Genomic DNA, 17,827 nt, shown 5'->3' on the forward strand with positions numbered 1-17,827 from the left:
TGTTCACACCAGAACATGGGCTTCTATTGGAATTCTCTGCGGCATATTATCAAGTCCATTATAGCCGCTTTTAGCGGCAGCTTCCTGCCGCTAAAGCGGCAATAATTTTAACGCCGTCCATGATAATATGCCCCCAAGTCAGCAACCCCGTACTTCAGGTGGAGCCACCGTAAAGATTGCTGTTGTGCCGGTCGCGCCATAATCAGTGTACAGAAAGAGAACAGGAACCCCGTATGTTGGATGGGCACCGGGACAAGGCAAGGTAAGTAGTCTGGTGGAGACTGTTGTCGGAGGAAGGAAGCTGCCGTGGTGCCCGAATGGGCCCAAGCAGCGACTGAGGATAAGCACCAGGAGCATCCCAACCTCCGCCCGCTAGCTGTGAGGAGGAACCCAAGTAACTTACCAGAATTGGAGGAGCATCGAGAACCCCCTGGCCGCTGCCACTGGAATTCGAAGACATCAGATCGCAGCCCCTCCTGGGCCACGTGTGAAAGTCTTACCAAGTCCGCCACAGCAGTTTCAGTGCCCGTGATGAGGGCGTGCTCAGAGACTCCGGTCGCTCAGATCCTGTTGGCACGGGTAAGACTGATTTATGGGCCAGTCAGTCCTGAGGAAGCTTGCCTTACAGAGAAAGCTTCAGCACTGGTACAATTTTGACTTTAATAAAGAGTGAAAGTGGAACTCCTGTGACCCGGACTACTAGTGGGACTTATAGAGAATGGGGAATAACCACTACTGCTTGTGATTGGGGAGTGGGACTGAGAGACAAGGCTATTTAGCACAACAGAACTGACCTCACGGGACTGTGTGTACTGTTTATGAATGTCATATTTTACTTAGTATTTATATATAAAATCCCTTTTTTCATAAAAGCAAGTAATTGACTGGACAATCATTTACTGTTCCTGCTGAGCATATATTTTGAGTTGAAAGCCTGTGTTCACCTCGCTGTATCTGCCTTCCCCCGAGAAGGCTAGGACTTCTCGACTTGCGCTACCCCTGAGAGTCAAGTGCGGGAGGGGTACTTGGCCCAGTTGCTCAGGATCCATAGTAGGTAGCGTCCTGGGACATAAGGAGTAAAAGGGTTTAACCCTTGAGTTCAAGGCTTCTGATCTTCACCCATCTCTTGAAACTCTTGGGTTCATGGCTTCTGACTTTAATCCACCTCTTGAGACCCTTGGGTTAAAGGCTTCTGACCTTCACCCATCTCTTGAGACCCTTTGGTTAAAGGCTTCTGACCTTCACGCATCTCTTGAGACCGTTGGGTTCATGGCTTCTGACCTTCACCTGTCTCTTGAGACCCTTTAGTTAAAGGCTTCTGACCTTCACCCATCTCTTGAGACCCTTGGGTTCAAGGCTTCTGACCTTCACCTGTCTCTTGAGACCCTTTGGTTAAAGGCTTCTGACCTTCACGCATCTCTTGAGACCGTTGGGTTCATGGCTTCTGACCTTCACCTGTCTCTTGAGACCCTTTGGTTAAAGGCTTCTGACCTTCACCCATCTCTTGGAGACCCTTGGGTTCAAGGCTTCTGACCTTCACCCATCTCTTGAGAACCTTGGGTTCAAGGCTTCTGACCTTCACCCATCTCTTGGAGACCCTTGGGTTCAAGGCTTTTGACCTTCACCCATCTCTTGAGACCCTTGGGTTCAAGGCTTCTGACCTTCACCCATCTCTTGAGACCCTTTGGTTAAAGGCTTCTGACCTTCACCCATCTCTTGAGACCCTTGGGTTCAAGGCTTCTGACCTTCATGCATCTCTTGAGACCCTTGGGTTCAAGGCTTCTGACCTTCACCCATCTCTTGAGACCCTTGGGTTCAAGGCTTCTGACCTTCACCCATCTTTTGAGATCGTTGGGTTCATGGCTTCTGACCTTCACCCATCTCTTGAGACCCTTGGGTTCAAGGCTTTTGACCTTCACCCATCTCTTGAGACCCTTGGGTTAAAGGCTTCTGACCTTCACCCATCTCTTGAGACCCTTTGGTTAAAGGCTTCTGACCTTCACGCATCTCTTGAGACCGTTGGGTTCATGGCTTCTGACCTTCACCTGTCTCTTGAGACCCTTGGGTTCAAGGCTTCTGACCTTCACCCATCTCTTGAGACCCTTGGGTTCAAGGCTTCTGATCTTCACCCATCTCTTGAGACCCTTTGGTTAAAGGCTTCTGACCTTCACGCATCTCTTGAGACCGTTGGGTTCATGGCTTCTGACCTTCACCTGTCTCTTGAGACCCTTTGGTTAAAGGCTTCTGACCTTCACCCATCTCTTGGAGACCCTTGGGTTCAAGGCTTCTGACCTTCACCCATCTCTTGAGAACCTTGGGTTCAAGGCTTCTGACCTTCACCCATCTCTTGGAGACCCTTGGGTTCAAGGCTTTTGACCTTCACCCATCTCTTGAGACCCTTGGGTTCAAGGCTTCTGACCTTCACCCATCTCTTGAGACCCTTTGGTTAAAGGCTTCTGACCTTCACCCATCTCTTGAGACCCTTGGGTTCAAGGCTTCTGACCTTCATGCATCTCTTGAGACCCTTGGGTTCAAGGCTTCTGACCTTCACCCATCTCTTGAGACCCTTGGGTTCAAGGCTTCTGACCTTCACCCATCTTTTGAGATCGTTGGGTTCATGGCTTCTGACCTTCACCCATCTCTTGAGACCCTTGGGTTCAAGGCTTTTGACCTTCACCCATCTCTTGAGACCCTTGGGTTCAAGGCTTCTGACCTTCACCCATCTCTAGAGACCCTTTGGTTAAAGGCATCTGACCTTCACACATCTCTTGAGACCCTTGGGTTCAAGGCTTCTGACCTTCACCCATCTCTTGAGACCCTTGGGTTCAAGGCTTCTGACCTTCACCCATCTCTTGAGACCCTTTGGTTAAAGGCTTCTGATCTTCACCCATCTCTTGAGACCCTTGGGTTCAAGGCTTCTGACCTTCACGCATCTCTTGAGACCGTTGGGTTCATGGCTTCTGACCTTCACCTGTCTCTTGAGACCCTTTGGTTAAAGGCTTCTGACCTTCACCCATCTCTTGGAGACCCTTGGGTTCAAGGCTTCTGACCTTCACCCATCTCTTGAGAACCTTGGGTTCAAGGCTTCTGACCTTCACCCATCTCTTGGAGACCCTTGGGTTCAAGGCTTTTGACCTTCACCCATCTCTTGAGACCCTTGGGTTCAAGGCTTCTGACCTTCACCCATCTCTTGAGACCCTTTGGTTAAAGGCTTCTGACCTTCACCCATCTCTTGAGACCCTTGGGTTCAAGGCTTCTGACCTTCATGCATCTCTTGAGACCCTTGGGTTCAAGGCTTCTGACCTTCACCCATCTCTTGAGACCCTTGGGTTCAAGGCTTCTGACCTTCACCCATCTTTTGAGATCGTTGGGTTCATGGCTTCTGACCTTCACCCATCTCTTGAGACCCTTGGGTTCAAGGCTTTTGACCTTCACCCATCTCTTGAGACCCTTGGGTTCAAGGCTTCTGACCTTCACCCATCTCTAGAGACCCTTTGGTTAAAGGCATCTGACCTTCACACATCTCTTGAGACCCTTGGGTTCAAGGCTTCTGACCTTCACCCATCTCTTGAGACCCTTGGGTTCAAGGCTTCTGACCTTCACCCATCTCTTGAGACCCTTTGGTTAAAGGCTTCTGATCTTCACCCATCTCTTGAGACCCTTGGGTTCAAGGCTTCTGACCTTCACCCATCTCTTGAGACCCTTGGGTTCAAGGCTTCTGACCTTCACCCATCTCTTGAAACCCTTGGGTTCAAGGCTTCTGACCTTCACCCATCTCTTGAAACCCTTGGGTTCAAGGCTTCTGACCTTCACGTATCTCTTGAGACCATTGGGTTCATGGCTTCTGACCTTCACGTATCTCTTGAGACCATTGGGTTCATGGCTTCTGACCTTCACCCATCTCTTGAGACCATTGGGTTCATGGCTTCTGACCTTCACCCATCTCTTGAGACCATTGGGTTCATGGCTTCTGACCTTCACCCATCTCTTGAGACCCTTGGGTTCAAGGCTTCTGACCTTCACGCATCTCTTGAGACCTTTGGGTTCAAGGCTTCTGACCTTCACGCATCTCTTGAGACCTTTGGGTTCAAGGCTTCTGAACTTCACGCATCTCTTGAGACCGTTGGGTTCAAGGCATCTGACCTTCACCCATCTCTTGAGACCCTTGGGTTCAAGGCTTCTGACCTTCATGCATCTCTTGAGACCCTTGGGTTCAAGGCTTCTTACCTTCACCCATCTCTTGAGACCCTTGGGTTCAAGGCATCTGACCTTCACCCATCTCTTGAGACCCTTGGGTTCAAGGCTTCTGACCTTCACCCCTCTCTTGAGAGCCTACGGTTCATGGCTTCTGACCTTCACCCCTCTCTTGAGACCCTTTGGTTAAAGGCTTCTGATCTTCACCCATCTCTTGAGACCCTTGGGTTCAAGGCTTCTGACCTTCACCCATCTCTTGAGACCCTTGGGTTCAAGGCTTCTGACCTTCACCCATCTCTTGAAACCCTTGGGTTCAAGGCTTCTGACCTTCACGTATCTCTTGAGACCATTGGGTTCATGGCTTCTGACCTTCACGTATCTCTTGAGACCATTGGGTTCATGGCTTCTGACCTTCACCCATCTCTTGAGACCATTGGGTTCATGGCTTCTGACCTTCACCCATCTCTTGAGACCATTGGGTTCATGGCTTCTGACCTTCACCCATCTCTTGAGACCCTTGGGTTCAAGGCTTCTGACCTTCACGCATCTCTTGAGACCTTTGGGTTCAAGGCTTCTGACCTTCACGCATCTCTTGAGACCTTTGGGTTCAAGGCTTCTGAACTTCACGCATCTCTTGAGACCGTTGGGTTCAAGGCTTCTGAACTTCACCCCTCTCTTGAGACCCTTGGGTTCAAGGCTTCTGAACTTCACCTGTCTCTTGAGACCCTTTGGTTAAAGGCTTCTGACCTTCACCCATCTCTTGAGACCCTTGGGTTCAAGGCTTCTGACCTTCATGCATCTCTTGAGACCCTTGGGTTCAAGGCTTCTGACCTTCACCCATCTCTTGAGACCCTTGGGTTCAAGGCTTCTGACCTTCATGCATCTCTTGAGACCCTTGGGTTCAAGGCTTCTGACCTTCACCCATCTCTTGAGACCCTTGGGTTCAAGGCTTCTGACCTTCACGTATCTCTTGAGACCATTGGGTTCATGGCTTCTGACCTTCACGTATCTCTTGAGACCATTGGGTTCATGGCTTCTGACCTTCACCCATCTCTTGAGACCATTGGGTTCATGGCTTCTGACCTTCACCCATCTCTTGAGACCATTGGGTTCATGGCTTCTGACCTTCACCCATCTCTTGAGACCCTTGGGTTCAAGGCTTCTGACCTTCACGCATCTCTTGAGACCTTTGGGTTCAAGGCTTCTGACCTTCACGCATCTCTTGAGACCTTTGGGTTCAAGGCTTCTGAACTTCACGCATCTCTTGAGACCGTTGGGTTCAAGGCTTCTGAACTTCACCCCTCTCTTGAGACCCTTGGGTTCAAGGCTTCTGAACTTCACCTGTCTCTTGAGACCCTTTGGTTAAAGGCTTCTGACCTTCACCCATCTCTTGAGACCCTTGGGTTCAAGGCTTCTGACCTTCATGCATCTCTTGAGACCCTTGGGTTCAAGGCTTCTGACCTTCACCCATCTCTTGAGACCCTTGGGTTCAAGGCTTCTGACCTTCATGCATCTCTTGAGACCCTTGGGTTCAAGGCTTCTGACCTTCACCCATCTCTTGAGACCCTTGGGTTCAAGGCTTCTGAACTTCACGCATCTCTTGAGACCTTTGGGTTCATGGCTTCTGACCTTCACCCCTCTCTTGAGAGCCTACGGTTCATGGCTTCTGACCTTCACCCCTCTCTTGAGACCCTTTGGTTAAAGGCTTCTGATCTTCACCCATCTCTTGAGAACCTTGGGTTCATGGCTTCTGACCTTCACCCATCTCTTGAGACCATTGGGTTCATGGCTTCTGACCTTCACCCATCTCTTGAGACCCTTGGGTTCAAGGCTTCTGACCTTCACGCATCTCTTGAGACCTTTGGGTTCAAGGCTTCTGAACTTCACGCATCTCTTGAGACCGTTGGGTTCAAGGCTTCTGAACTTCACCCCTCTCTTGAGAGCCTACGGTTCCAGGGTGGAGTTCAGTGCCAGAGTACAGTTCCCCACTTACCCCTTCAAGTATCTGTAGCGGCCGCCTGGATAATGCAGGGTACATGTGCTCAAGCTCAGCGGCTCGCAGCTGCTTCCTGTGTCGGAGACAGGCGGGTCTCCCAGTGCTGGGTGAGGGTGGAGGACCGCTGCAGGTGCAACCACAGTGAACCTCATTCGTCGAGGGTGGTGGGGCCAGGTTGTCCCAGGTGCTTGAGGAAGGAAGGGAGTGTCCGGCGAGCATGGGAGTGATGACTATCGAAACCAGCCACAGCAGCGGCTGTGGTAGAAATGATCTGTGAACACAAGTCCAATGTGACGATAATCAGGCCAGAACGGGGTCTGGAGAAGCCTGCTCGGGGGCTCCGTCTGTGGAGGGTCGCGCTTAGACCTTGGCTTTAGAGCGGGCGCGTGCTGTTTCGCACCCTCCGTCCGCCACAACTCTTTAGCCAATGGTTCCCAAGGTACTGTTGCCCATTAAACCGAATTTCACAATGGCGCCATTATTTGAAGGGAGGGTTTTGCACTCTGTACATCGCTGTCCAGACCAATTCAGAGTGCGGTGGGAGCAGTATTTCAGTGCCAGAGACCCCTCATTCAAATTCATTGAACATTAGGTCTGTTTGCTGTAAAAACGCATTTTTTCAGGAAATAATTAAAGATGGGCCTGATTGTGCCTCACAATGAATCACCCCTTAGGCAGAGGGTGCCCCCGGCCCGGGATGGGTGTTTCCTAGCAGTCTGCAGTGATAACGAGACGAGTCAGAGATGATGAGACTGACTAGGCAGCAGAGATGAGGCGTAGCCGGAAGTGCGTGGCCTCTTCAGAGCAGGTGGGGTGCCACCGGATATCAGGTTCATCCGCAGGAACAGGTGTGGCTGAAACAGACAGCACTGCTGAACCTCGCCAGTTTCAACAACTAAGGCGGCCTGCCCTTGGCTGCCAAATCCCCCCACCCCCTCCTAATGCAAGCTGCCCCCCTGCCTGCGCTGTGGAGGGTGCGCAATGCCGCTGGGAGGGCCGCTCTCCAGGACCTGTGACCGGCTGTTTGTTTCTGTCCAAAATTGGCGGACAAGATAAAATGTGCTTGTTAATTGTTTGTGGAAACACTCCCCCGCTGGTAGCAGCTCGCACGCCAGCAGTGCGCACACACATGCATCTGTACACGGAGGAAACAACATGCGAAGCTTCTTCCGTTTCCCACTCTCTTTTCTGCATGGGCCTGTGTACTGGAGGCAGTATTGCGTCACTTGCTGCAGACAGATGTCTATTTATGTCAGCATCTGGCCCCTATAACCTGTTTATTGTGGCAGTGTCGTCTTGAGGAATTTTGGGCACTGCTTAATTTGTAAAACAATAAGGGGCAGATTTATATCTGACTTGCGCCAGTTTTACGCCGCCGTTGCGTCACTTTTGTGATGCAGCGGCGGTGTATACCCTGCGCCATGTTGCGCCCCATTTACATTGTGACGCATCTATGGAGATGTGTCACGGTGTAAAGCCCTGCGCCACATGAAACCTGCGTCAGGTTTCATGTGGGCGTTTCTACTCAGGGGGGGCGTTCCGTCGCAGGAACGCCCCTGAAAAGTGACTCAGTGAAATCTATAAGATTTCACTGAGTCACTTTCCCAACGCTGATGCGTCAAAACCCTGCGCCTGCTTGAAGCAGGCGTAAGGCTTGACGCACCATGTTAGGGATAGGGTCGGCTGGAACAGTACTGGAGTTGCGTCACGCTTGCGACGCAACTTCAGCACTGCGCCAACCTTACGCCGGCAGATGGGTCACATATCTGCTTGTCCTTGCGCCTCGATGCACCGCATTGTAAATGCGGCGCATCTGCGGTGGCGCAAGGGCAAACTTGCGTGACGCATCTTCCCTGGCGCATCCATGCTGATTTGCAGGGATGCGCCAGGGAACATAAATCTGCCCCTTAGTGCCAGGACCCTCTTCAGGCGCTTGCTACAGCTTGCCCCATCCCTAGCCCCTGCCAGTGACAGTACCAACACAACGACTAACCATCACACTCGTACAAGCATGACAATCCAGACTATTCAAGGTCCCCAAAGCTATGAGACTGGCTTGGGTGGCAGGTATTAGCAGGGTCACTGCAATAATGCGATTGTGCAGCCGCTGCCTTTTTCGCATAAATATACATTTGCCGCATTTACCACATAATCCATCATCTGCTGCATAATCTGCTGTTTTCACCCAAAAAATTGTGTCTAGTTCAAACTGTTCAAAAGTTACTAAAAACGCAGCAACACATGTTGCTGCGCAGTGGAAGGCCCTCTGCAAAGCTTCACTGGTCACCTTTCTGTTGCTTATTACTATCACTATATCCGGGTTTTAAACTGGTACTTCTACATTTTTTAATGCAACCCGACGAAGAGGCTGGGATTTAGAAACCAATGCAAGTGACAATTTGCGATCATTTATTTCTAAAGTAACGAAACTCACAGCAATGCGCTGCCTTGTGTTACTTTGCGTCAATGGGATGTTCCGTGGGCGGTGCATGGGCGTTCCCATGCAACCACCCATGAGCTTTGATGCAAATCTCTATCTACAAAGATTTGTAATCAGGGATTTGTACCAAAATCCAGTGTCTCCCTGAGGCAGGTGTAATGAGGAGAAATGTTTTAATTCCTCATAATTTTTTTCAATTTTACATACACATGCAAAGAGGGAAACGGTGTAAAGCGTGGTGTTTTGGTTTTTGCAAGAAGGAACCCATTCCTGCACATAAACCATGCTGACTACAATGCAGACACCCAGGCACTATGGGGCGATGGGGCCTGCGTTGGTGTATGGCAGACACAAGTGTGACAGCGAAGGGAGGGAACACAGCCACACCTTTCTGAGTGGATACGGTGCAGCTCTGCTCTCTCCTGCTTGCAGCGCAGCGTAGTAACTTGACCTGCAGCGCTGCATTGCATGAGCTCTCTGTACATCTGCCCCAATATGCCAAGCTCCCCTTCATGAGGCAGCTTTAAAAATCAGCCCCTGCTTTTGAAGATGAAAATGACCTTCCAGAGGAGGTTTAATGATGTATTAGGTCAGGAGGCAGCACGGAGGCCTCAATAATTGAGGGGCATATTATCAAGCCAGGCGATAAAATGATCGCCACTTTAGCGGCAGAAAACTGCCACTAAAGCGGCGATAATGGGCTTGATAATATGCTCTATGGAATTCCAATTGAAGCCCATGTTAGATGTCCTTCACATCTAACATGGGCTTCAATTGGAATTCCATAGAGCATATTATCAAGCCCATTATCGCCGTTTTAGCTGCAGTTTTCTGCCGCCAAAGCGGCGATAATTTTATCGCCTGGCTTGATAATATGCCCCTTAATTAGCTGATGATTCACTTCCCTTACCAGACAGCGGTGTCCCCTATCTCTTATCTCCTATCTCTCTCATCTCCTATCCCTATCTCTTACCTCCTATCCCTCTCTTATCTTCCATCCCTACCTCTTATCTCCTATCCCTATCCCTATCTCTTATCCCTATCTCTTATCTCCCATCTCTCTCTTGTCTCCTATCCCTATCTCTCTCTTGTCTCCTATCCCTATCTCTTAACTCCTATCCCTAACTCTTGTCTCCTATCTCTATCTCATATCCCTATCTCTTACCTCCTATCTCTCTCTTATTTCCTATCACTTCCTCTTATCTCCTATCTCTCTCTTATCTCCTTTCCCTATCTCTTATCTCGTATCTCTATTATCTCCTATCCCTATCTCTTATCTCCTATCTCTTATCTCTTATCTCCTATCCCTTTCTCTTATCTCCTATCTCTCTCTTATCTCCTTTCCCTATCTCTTATCTCGTATCTCTATTATCTCCTATCCCTATCTCTTATCTCCTATCTCTTATCTCTTATCTCCTATCCCTTTCTCTTATCTCCTATCTCTCTGTTATCTCCTATCCCTGTCTCTTCTCACCTATCTATATCTCTTTTCTCCTATCTCTTATCTCCTATCTCTCTCTTATCTCCTATCCCTATCTCTTATCTCCTATCTCTCTCTTATTTCATATCCCTACCTCTTATCGACGATCTCTCTCTTATCTCTATCTCTTATCTCCTATATCTATCTATTGTCTCCTATCTCTATTATCTCCTATCTCTATCTATTATCTCCTATCCTTATCTTTTATCTCCTATCTCTATTTTTTATCTCCTATCCCTATCTCTTATCCACCATCTCTCTCATCTCCTATCCCTATCTCTTATCACCCATCTCTCTCATCTCCTATCCCTATGTCTTACTTCCTATCTCTCTCTTATCTCCCATCCCTATCTCTTATCTCCTATCTCTCTCTTATCTCCTATCCCTATCTCTTATCTCCTATCTCTATTTACTATCTCCTATCCCTATCTCTTATCTCCTATTTCTTATCCCTATCTCTTAACTCCCATCATTATCTCCTATCTACGCCGGTGAGAGGGATTCCACCCTTCTTAAAATCCTCAAGGAGAGACTGGGACTCAACTGTGCAGTTCTCAACTGGTTTATGTCATACTGGGAAATCAGAAGTTAGTGTACAAAACTGTCAAACTATTTCCAAAACTTCAGCGCTCCATCAAGGTGTCCCTTGGGGTTCCATTGTTTCCTCACCTTGTCCTAATCTTTTCATGGAACCACTTGCTTCAATCCTCAAACTCGACATCATCTCATTCCACTTCTGTGTCCATGAAGATCATCTCTTTATGAAAACCAGCTCCAGAAAAAATATACTTAGCAGCGCATGTTCATCTTGACATCCAACCTGGCAAACCCTTCCCTGTCTCAAGATTATCCGACGCCAAGCACGGATCCTCCTAATCTTACCCCCTACCTGCCCCATCCTTCGCTCTCCTGGCTCAACACACTTACTCTACTGAGCTGCAGCTCTTCCATGGTGCTCTGCTCCGGGTCTGTAGGATTCTTCATGGACGATAATGTGACCCTACAATTGCGTAACACCTCGAAAGCCAAAGCTGTGCAGTGAACGGGACGGAAGGCTGTTAGATCTCTCGACCGGCGGTAACAAGCAGTGAGTGCGCTCGTATCAAGGAGATAGCACGTCACTTACATCTAGCAACCTATTGGAAGATACTATTTGATGCTCTTTTTTTACGCTTTATTGAACTTTGGAGACAAGAGAGCGCACATACTACTATTGGATGGTGTGATCTCACACAGGATGATTTTACATGGGAATTCGTGTTTACGAACTACATGATTGGATACTTTATCAACTACCTCGTTGAACTTATTGCCTTGAAAAAGTCTTTTGTAAGACGAAACACGTGTCGGCTGGTCCGTGTATTTGGAACTTACTATCATGCGTCAATAAAGAAAGGATGAAAAACAACTATTGCTCCAAGGGTCCTGGATTTAACATGTGACAGCTTAATGATTTGAAGAAATTGATTCTATCTCTCTTGACATTGGGACAGGCATATATGATCTGATTAAGAACTGACAACTTGTATCAGTTGGGTACTTTACCCATATATTGTGTGGGAGTGCTATACTAGTCTTCTAAAAATTGCAACTGTTCTGTATCCAAGTGGAATGTGCAGGAGGCAGCAGGGGAGGATCGAGGAAACCAAGGGGCTGAAAGGATATGTTTTGTTAAGGAATTCATAAGAAATAGTCATGAATGTTCGAGGTGGGCACAGAAATATTCAGGCTCAGGGCTTGAAACCATAGCAGGTCATAGGCATGGACTGGTGGTGACACTGACTTTTTGCCGCAGTCGTACGCCAGAATACTGATAACAAAAATACCGTCGGACATAAATATTCTGGCCTAACTATCATTTTAAAAATACTGCCCCACTGGGTGTAGATTTTATATTATTAACCATCTTACCCTGGACACTCCGGGGCAGATTTACAAAAAAGCAACGCAACGCTGTGCTGCAAGTCATTTTGCTGCACCGCGATACTTTGGAAGCACAGGGATGCGACATATTTACAACAACATGTTGCATCTCTTTGCTTCTTCCTGCACTGGCGTACAAGCTGCTGCTATGCGCCAACGCAGACACGCTTGCACCATGGTGCAAGGATGCCTGCATCGTGGGGAGATTGTTTATGTGCAGGAAGGTCCCCCTTCTAGCCCATAAACAATCAGAAATGTCGTTTGACAACTTCTAAGTGTGCTGCATTAGCACACATAGAACTTGCAAAACGTCATTGTTTAGATGATTCTTTATGTGCAAGAAGGGACACCTTCCTGTACATAAACAATCACCACAGGTGATTTCCTCTTTCTATGCGTGCTATAGAATGCAGCACGCATAGAAAGAGGAAAAAGAACGAAGAGAAATTAATACATTTCTCCTCGTTGCGCCTCCTTACGCCTCCCCTGAGCAGGCGTAGCATTCAGGTGCATTTCCAGATTTACGATTTCTTGTAAATCTGGAAATGTGTCTGGTTCTATGGGTGTCGCGTGGTAACACCCACAACCACACCCAAGAAACGCCCCTTTCACGCAAAGTGCTGCGTCTGAAGGAGTCGAATCTACAAGGACAGGAAAAGCCACGCAGAGTGACTTTTCCTGCCCTTGTAAATATGGGGCAGCAAAATGTGCTGCTGGTGCGTCACAAAAAGTGACGCACCGGTGGCGCAAGGGGCTTGTAAATCTGCCCCTCAGACAGCAGGACTCTCACTAAGATGCTTTTACAACTCCAGCAACTCTGCTGTAATATACCTCTCACTTCGAGTAGTAGCATCCAGTCCATTCCTTCTCTCCTTACAAGATAATGACTGTGGTATCTGTTTTGGAGCTTCTGAGAAGCAAGCCTTCAGACTCCAGCTCATCCGAAAGCCAGGGCACTGCAAGAATGAAAGTCTCTGCTTTGAAATCCGCCATGCAGCACCTTTGTGCATTTATTCAATCAATCAGTAGATTTGTATAGCGCTTCTTGTCATCCACGAGGGTATCTAGGCGCTGGCAGGATCTGGTTGATTAGCTGGATAGCCAGGTCTTCAGGGCGTTTCGTAACTCTAGAAGAGATGGGGAGGTCTGTAGATGGAAGGACACTTGTGTTGCTGCCGTCTAGAGGCTCGCATCTTCAAGACCGCTGGAGGGATGGCTCCATGTTTGTGACTGGTCCCCCGGGGGTAACCACGTCAGTAGTCAAGGAGGGAAGCTCTTCTTCTCCAGGCGGCTGCATCCGATTCATTGTTGGTGGAAGAGGTTTCTGCGGCGGGGGCATAGGGGCTTGTTGCTCATTCACCGAGGATACTGTCCCATCAGTCCTCTATGGTAAAACCTTCTGAATCTGTCATAACTAGGATGTGTCATGTCCCCTTGTGTAAGTGTTGTTTGTGGTGGAATGTGTGGTATAGGTATCCAGTGGGTGTGTTGTATTTGCAAGGACACTGTGCTTGCGACACAAAATAGTATGTCTGTATATAATGGTCAGTCCCTGCGGCTCCCTGCGGCTTGACCCGCTGCGTGCATCGCCTCTTGGGATGTGCACCTCGGAGACCACATTCTAGCGGTGGCATGGCTAAGATAGGGCTGATATCACTCCTCGGCCCTCTCCTCCGTCAAGCCACAGGATCTTTATATGACTGCTCTTGTTAGCTAGGGATCCACATCTGAGCAAGGAATGCGTCATGATCGGTCACTCCCTTTCCGCCAGCGCCTCGGACTGTAAGGTCTTCGGCCCTCTGAGGCGTATACCTTGCAGCCCTCTGGACATGGGCTCTGGAAGCCCTCTGAGAGGGAGTGTTTGACCGGACTAGACCAGCAGGTGATGGTAGGCGTTGTTATATGACTTACACCCCCAGCGGAAGATTCCACTGCACCTGTGGGTCTTCACCACTCCTGCTGGAAACCAAGATAAGGGCCTTGGAGCTGAACAAGAGCTCCAGTGCCAACCTCTAAGTGCTCACCTTCTCCCCTTGGGTCATTGTCCTGCATTGGAGCATCAGACAGTGGTCTGGACCTTGGGAGATGTCCTCTTGCAGCCAGGAGGCCGCGGTGCGTCAGGCAGACATGTTTCTTTCTTCTAGAGCACACGTCAATGCATGTATGTATCTTGTGTCATTGGGGGCATTCTATTGATGTCAGACGATATCCTGGTCCCAAACCGCTTGTGTAGCGGGAATCTCCCCAAACGGCAGCAGAGTGCACTATGGTTTTAATGGCAAAGATAAAGTCTGAAGGTGATTGGACGGAAAGCGAGGCTCTGAGAGTGGAGGTGCACTGAGACTTTGTCGCCATGTAGTGTTCTTTAAAGAAGTGAGCTGCCCCCTGTTTCATAAATTGAAGCAGCCTTTGGGTGGATAGATTGTTTCCAATCCGAAGCTACAACATGGCATTTTAGAAATGTCTTACCCATTTTGGTGGCAACGAGGGCAGGTATATTCATGTGTGGCAGGGACTCTAAAGTGATTTTTCTCCATTCTCGGACCTCTGTATTTTATCAGCAGGTCCTATGGGAGCCGGAAGAAGGTATGGGTTGCTTGGGTTTATCTCCTTAAAGCTTCCCGAAGAAGCAACGAGTGATTGACCAGCCAGATACACCCTCCGGCGATCCCCATCTCTGTGCCTCTGATGAGCCGTCCTCCCTGGCGATTCCAGTCATTGTGATTGAACCCGGCCCCCAGTCCCGCATTATGGGGACGCGTCACAAATCTTTCCTGTGAGTAGCTGTGTCTTACTCCAGTCTTAGGTGCATCTTACACTTGGGCTTCGAAAAGTATAACACGCCTAGCCAGGGGTTACTTTTCCCCTGAGCGGTCATCTTTAATTCATGTTGATTTATAAATAGGACACACCTATGACTGGAGTAAGGCACAGGCACTCATAAACATGTTTTGTCAATCAGGCATGTGTGTTCAGAGGTAATCAACACCAAGGGCAGGAGTAAGACACAATGACCCTACCTGACAACTGCGATATAACCCTACACCCAGCTTACATTGCCGCTCTCTTTCATTATGCGTAGTATGCCCTCTATTCGTGCCCTCTAGCCTCCCAAGCATGAGTTGTATCTCTCGTTTACATTGTCTTACTCGATCTCTGTAAATTTGCTCCACCTGTGATGTACCTCCGTGTGGTACCTACAGCTCCATCGCTCTCCCGTGCCACCTCTCTGCTATAACTTTACCTAAACAATATTAAAATAAGACATAGTGCAGCTGCATGGAGTGAACTTTCTGAAGTAACTAATCCTTTTGGTCTGCTCCCATCACAGGATCCTCTGAAGGAGAACTCACCGCCGCTCACTGGTTGTCGGGAGGACGCGTCAAGAGAGCCATCAGCGCCCTGGAGACGGTCAGTGTGGAGCAGTTATCTGAATACCCTACATTCTGCTGATGCTATTGCCTTGTGACGCTCTCAACAGTCTGGTCATGTTCTACATGGTTTTGAGGTCACCATCTGTCTATGGAGTCTGATTTGGCTTTGGTGCATATATTTCTGGCATTCTTTGGAACTAGGAGGCACACTCTTGTTAAATGTGCTGTGCCTGTATGATTGCGGGGTGCATGAATAGTGCCGGAGAGCTTTGCAAACTTCTTATGCTTCTTGCAGGTCAACAGACGCCCTCTTCGCATGGCAGATAGAGATGTGTGTGTGTGCTGTTTCTTCGTGGTGACTGATTCCAGGCGCTGTTATACACGACTATATGGAGAAGATATAAGGCTGGCCATATCACCTTCTGCTGGGGAATGTTGACAATAGCACAGGAAGGAGTAGGGAACAGATGGGTGTTGTAAGCTGATAGATCAACCCTGTGAATATTCATCAAGAGGCCCTTTGTCAAGAGAGTGCCTTGTGGGCAGTCCTAGATTTTCAGCCAACAGCACTAAGAATTCAAAGCATGCCGGCAGTTGGGGCCCGCACTTATATTAAAAAAATGTAAACTACAAGTCCTAACATACATGGTCCTATTGACTGGAAAAACCCAAAATTGACTTGTCATTCTTCCGACATGGAGTTGAGAAATGTCATGACTTTGTGATAGTCAGTATTGAAAAACATCTAATAGTATCATTTGATTCAACCTGGGCAACATTGAGAGTCAAGAGATAACAACTTATTTTTAGGTCGAGCCTAGCGGTGGCGCATGCACTGCTCTGGGAGGCATGCTGTATTCACTTCTACGAGCTTTGGCCACGCCCTCGCTGCCGATTGGTTAAAGTGCGTGTTGTTCTGAAAAGCTTTCTTCTGTATGGTTTCTTGTAGGTTTATGTCCCACCTTCTCGTGTCTTACTCCTGCCCCTTAGTTTTGGCCTATTGCAGTATCCTTTCTCTGAAGGACTTTTCCGTAGGGATTGTGCACTCTTTGCATCTTGCGTTTTGTGTGCTTTCCCTCGGCTCGCGTATCAGAAGGCGCCTGCTTCACGGACGCTGCGCTTCATGTTTTGGGCAAGCAAGAATGATTGATCTATTTCTATATGTTTGGTCACAATGTGCATCTTTGGTCCATCTGCAATAAATCCAACCAATCGCATGTATTGATCTGCCGTACCACAACGTAGGGGCCCACTTCTGAATATGATGACCCTCGCCCCCCTCACCACACTCATCTCACACCGCCCACCTCCCTACAGTGTTTACTTCTCCTGCTCTGCAGCTGGCAGCTGCCCCCTTCTCTCTCTCTTGCTTCCTCTTCACTTACTGCCTCTCTTCCTGTCTCGCTTCTCCTCACTTGCTGAAAACAGTGACTTCAACAAACGCCTAGCCTCTCTTTCTGCTCATTTCCTTTATTTGTTCCCCTTTGAGATGGATCCAAAGAAAGAAAGACTTACTTTTGCTGCAAATGTCATCTTTTTCTGACATTTTTCTAATCCGAAGTGCAGCCTCGGGACAGAGAGAGGTTCATAATACGAAAAACAAATAAAAAACGAAACAAAGCTAGACAGAGTAGTCGCAAAGTGGCCAGATTGGTTTTATTCACACCCACACATATTAGCGCCACTTTACAGAGTTTACCAGTGAAGCACTATTTTCGTTTTCTTGTCTTTCTTGGAACAACATATTTTTCCCCGGGTGCAGAAGTGCAGCATTCCTGGAGGGACTGCAATACCTGCTTGATGCTCAGAGTGGCAAATATTTAATATGATCCTCATCACCTGTTTCCCTTTTTTTAGTTTAGAAAATGTGTACCGCCGCTCGGTCTCCCCTCCCTTATTTCTCATTTTCTGGTTCTCCAGCACTGTGAGGTCACACGAATGGCAATGGCGCTATGTAAATATGGTCACTCCACTGCAAATAAAAAAACAAAAGTAACAAACATTGTCATTAACAACGCCAACAGCTGTAACTTTCACAAATGTGAGACCAATTGCATTGCAAATGCTTGCTAATTTTATTGGGGCAATTATAAAGCACAGACGTGCCACAAATTAGAACCACTGTGCTTACCATGAGCAGAGGCAGACAATGTGAGGGTAAGGAACATTAATGTGCAAAATATAATGGTGTGCAAAAACTGATCCGTGTCGGGAAGTGGGCAAATATTGGTGTGTTGGGCATTTACCGCCTGTGCCATGAAGTGTGAGCATAGAGGTGTGAAAACAAGTGTGAAAACTAAGTGAAATAAAAATGAAGGCAATTTCGTCAGGGGCATTCTCTGTGCATCTTACTCCTGTGTACTTATCCCTGGAATGGAGCTGGCCTGTTGGTGGCCTGTGTATATCAGGGGCATTCTCTG

The 17,827-nt window shown here is 48.3% G+C and overlaps 1 protein-coding gene across 2 annotated transcripts in view; it reads left to right on the plus strand.

Moving 5' to 3' along the window:
• LOC146863385 (disintegrin and metalloproteinase domain-containing protein 33-like) overlaps positions 1-17,827 on the plus strand; it is a 460,898-nt gene that overhangs the window by 35,644 nt on the left and 407,427 nt on the right. For both annotated transcript variants that reach the window (XM_085642820.1, XM_085642819.1), the window contains exon 2: positions 15,365-15,444. In XM_085642820.1, coding sequence (XP_085498946.1) covers positions 15,365-15,444 — 80 coding nt within the window. The remainder of the gene's footprint in view (positions 1-15,364; positions 15,445-17,827) is intronic.

The sequence above is a fragment of the Triturus cristatus genome, chromosome 2_2 (assembly GCF_964204655.1).
Source record: "Triturus cristatus chromosome 2_2, aTriCri1.1, whole genome shotgun sequence".
NCBI lineage: Eukaryota > Metazoa > Chordata > Amphibia > Caudata > Salamandridae > Triturus > Triturus cristatus.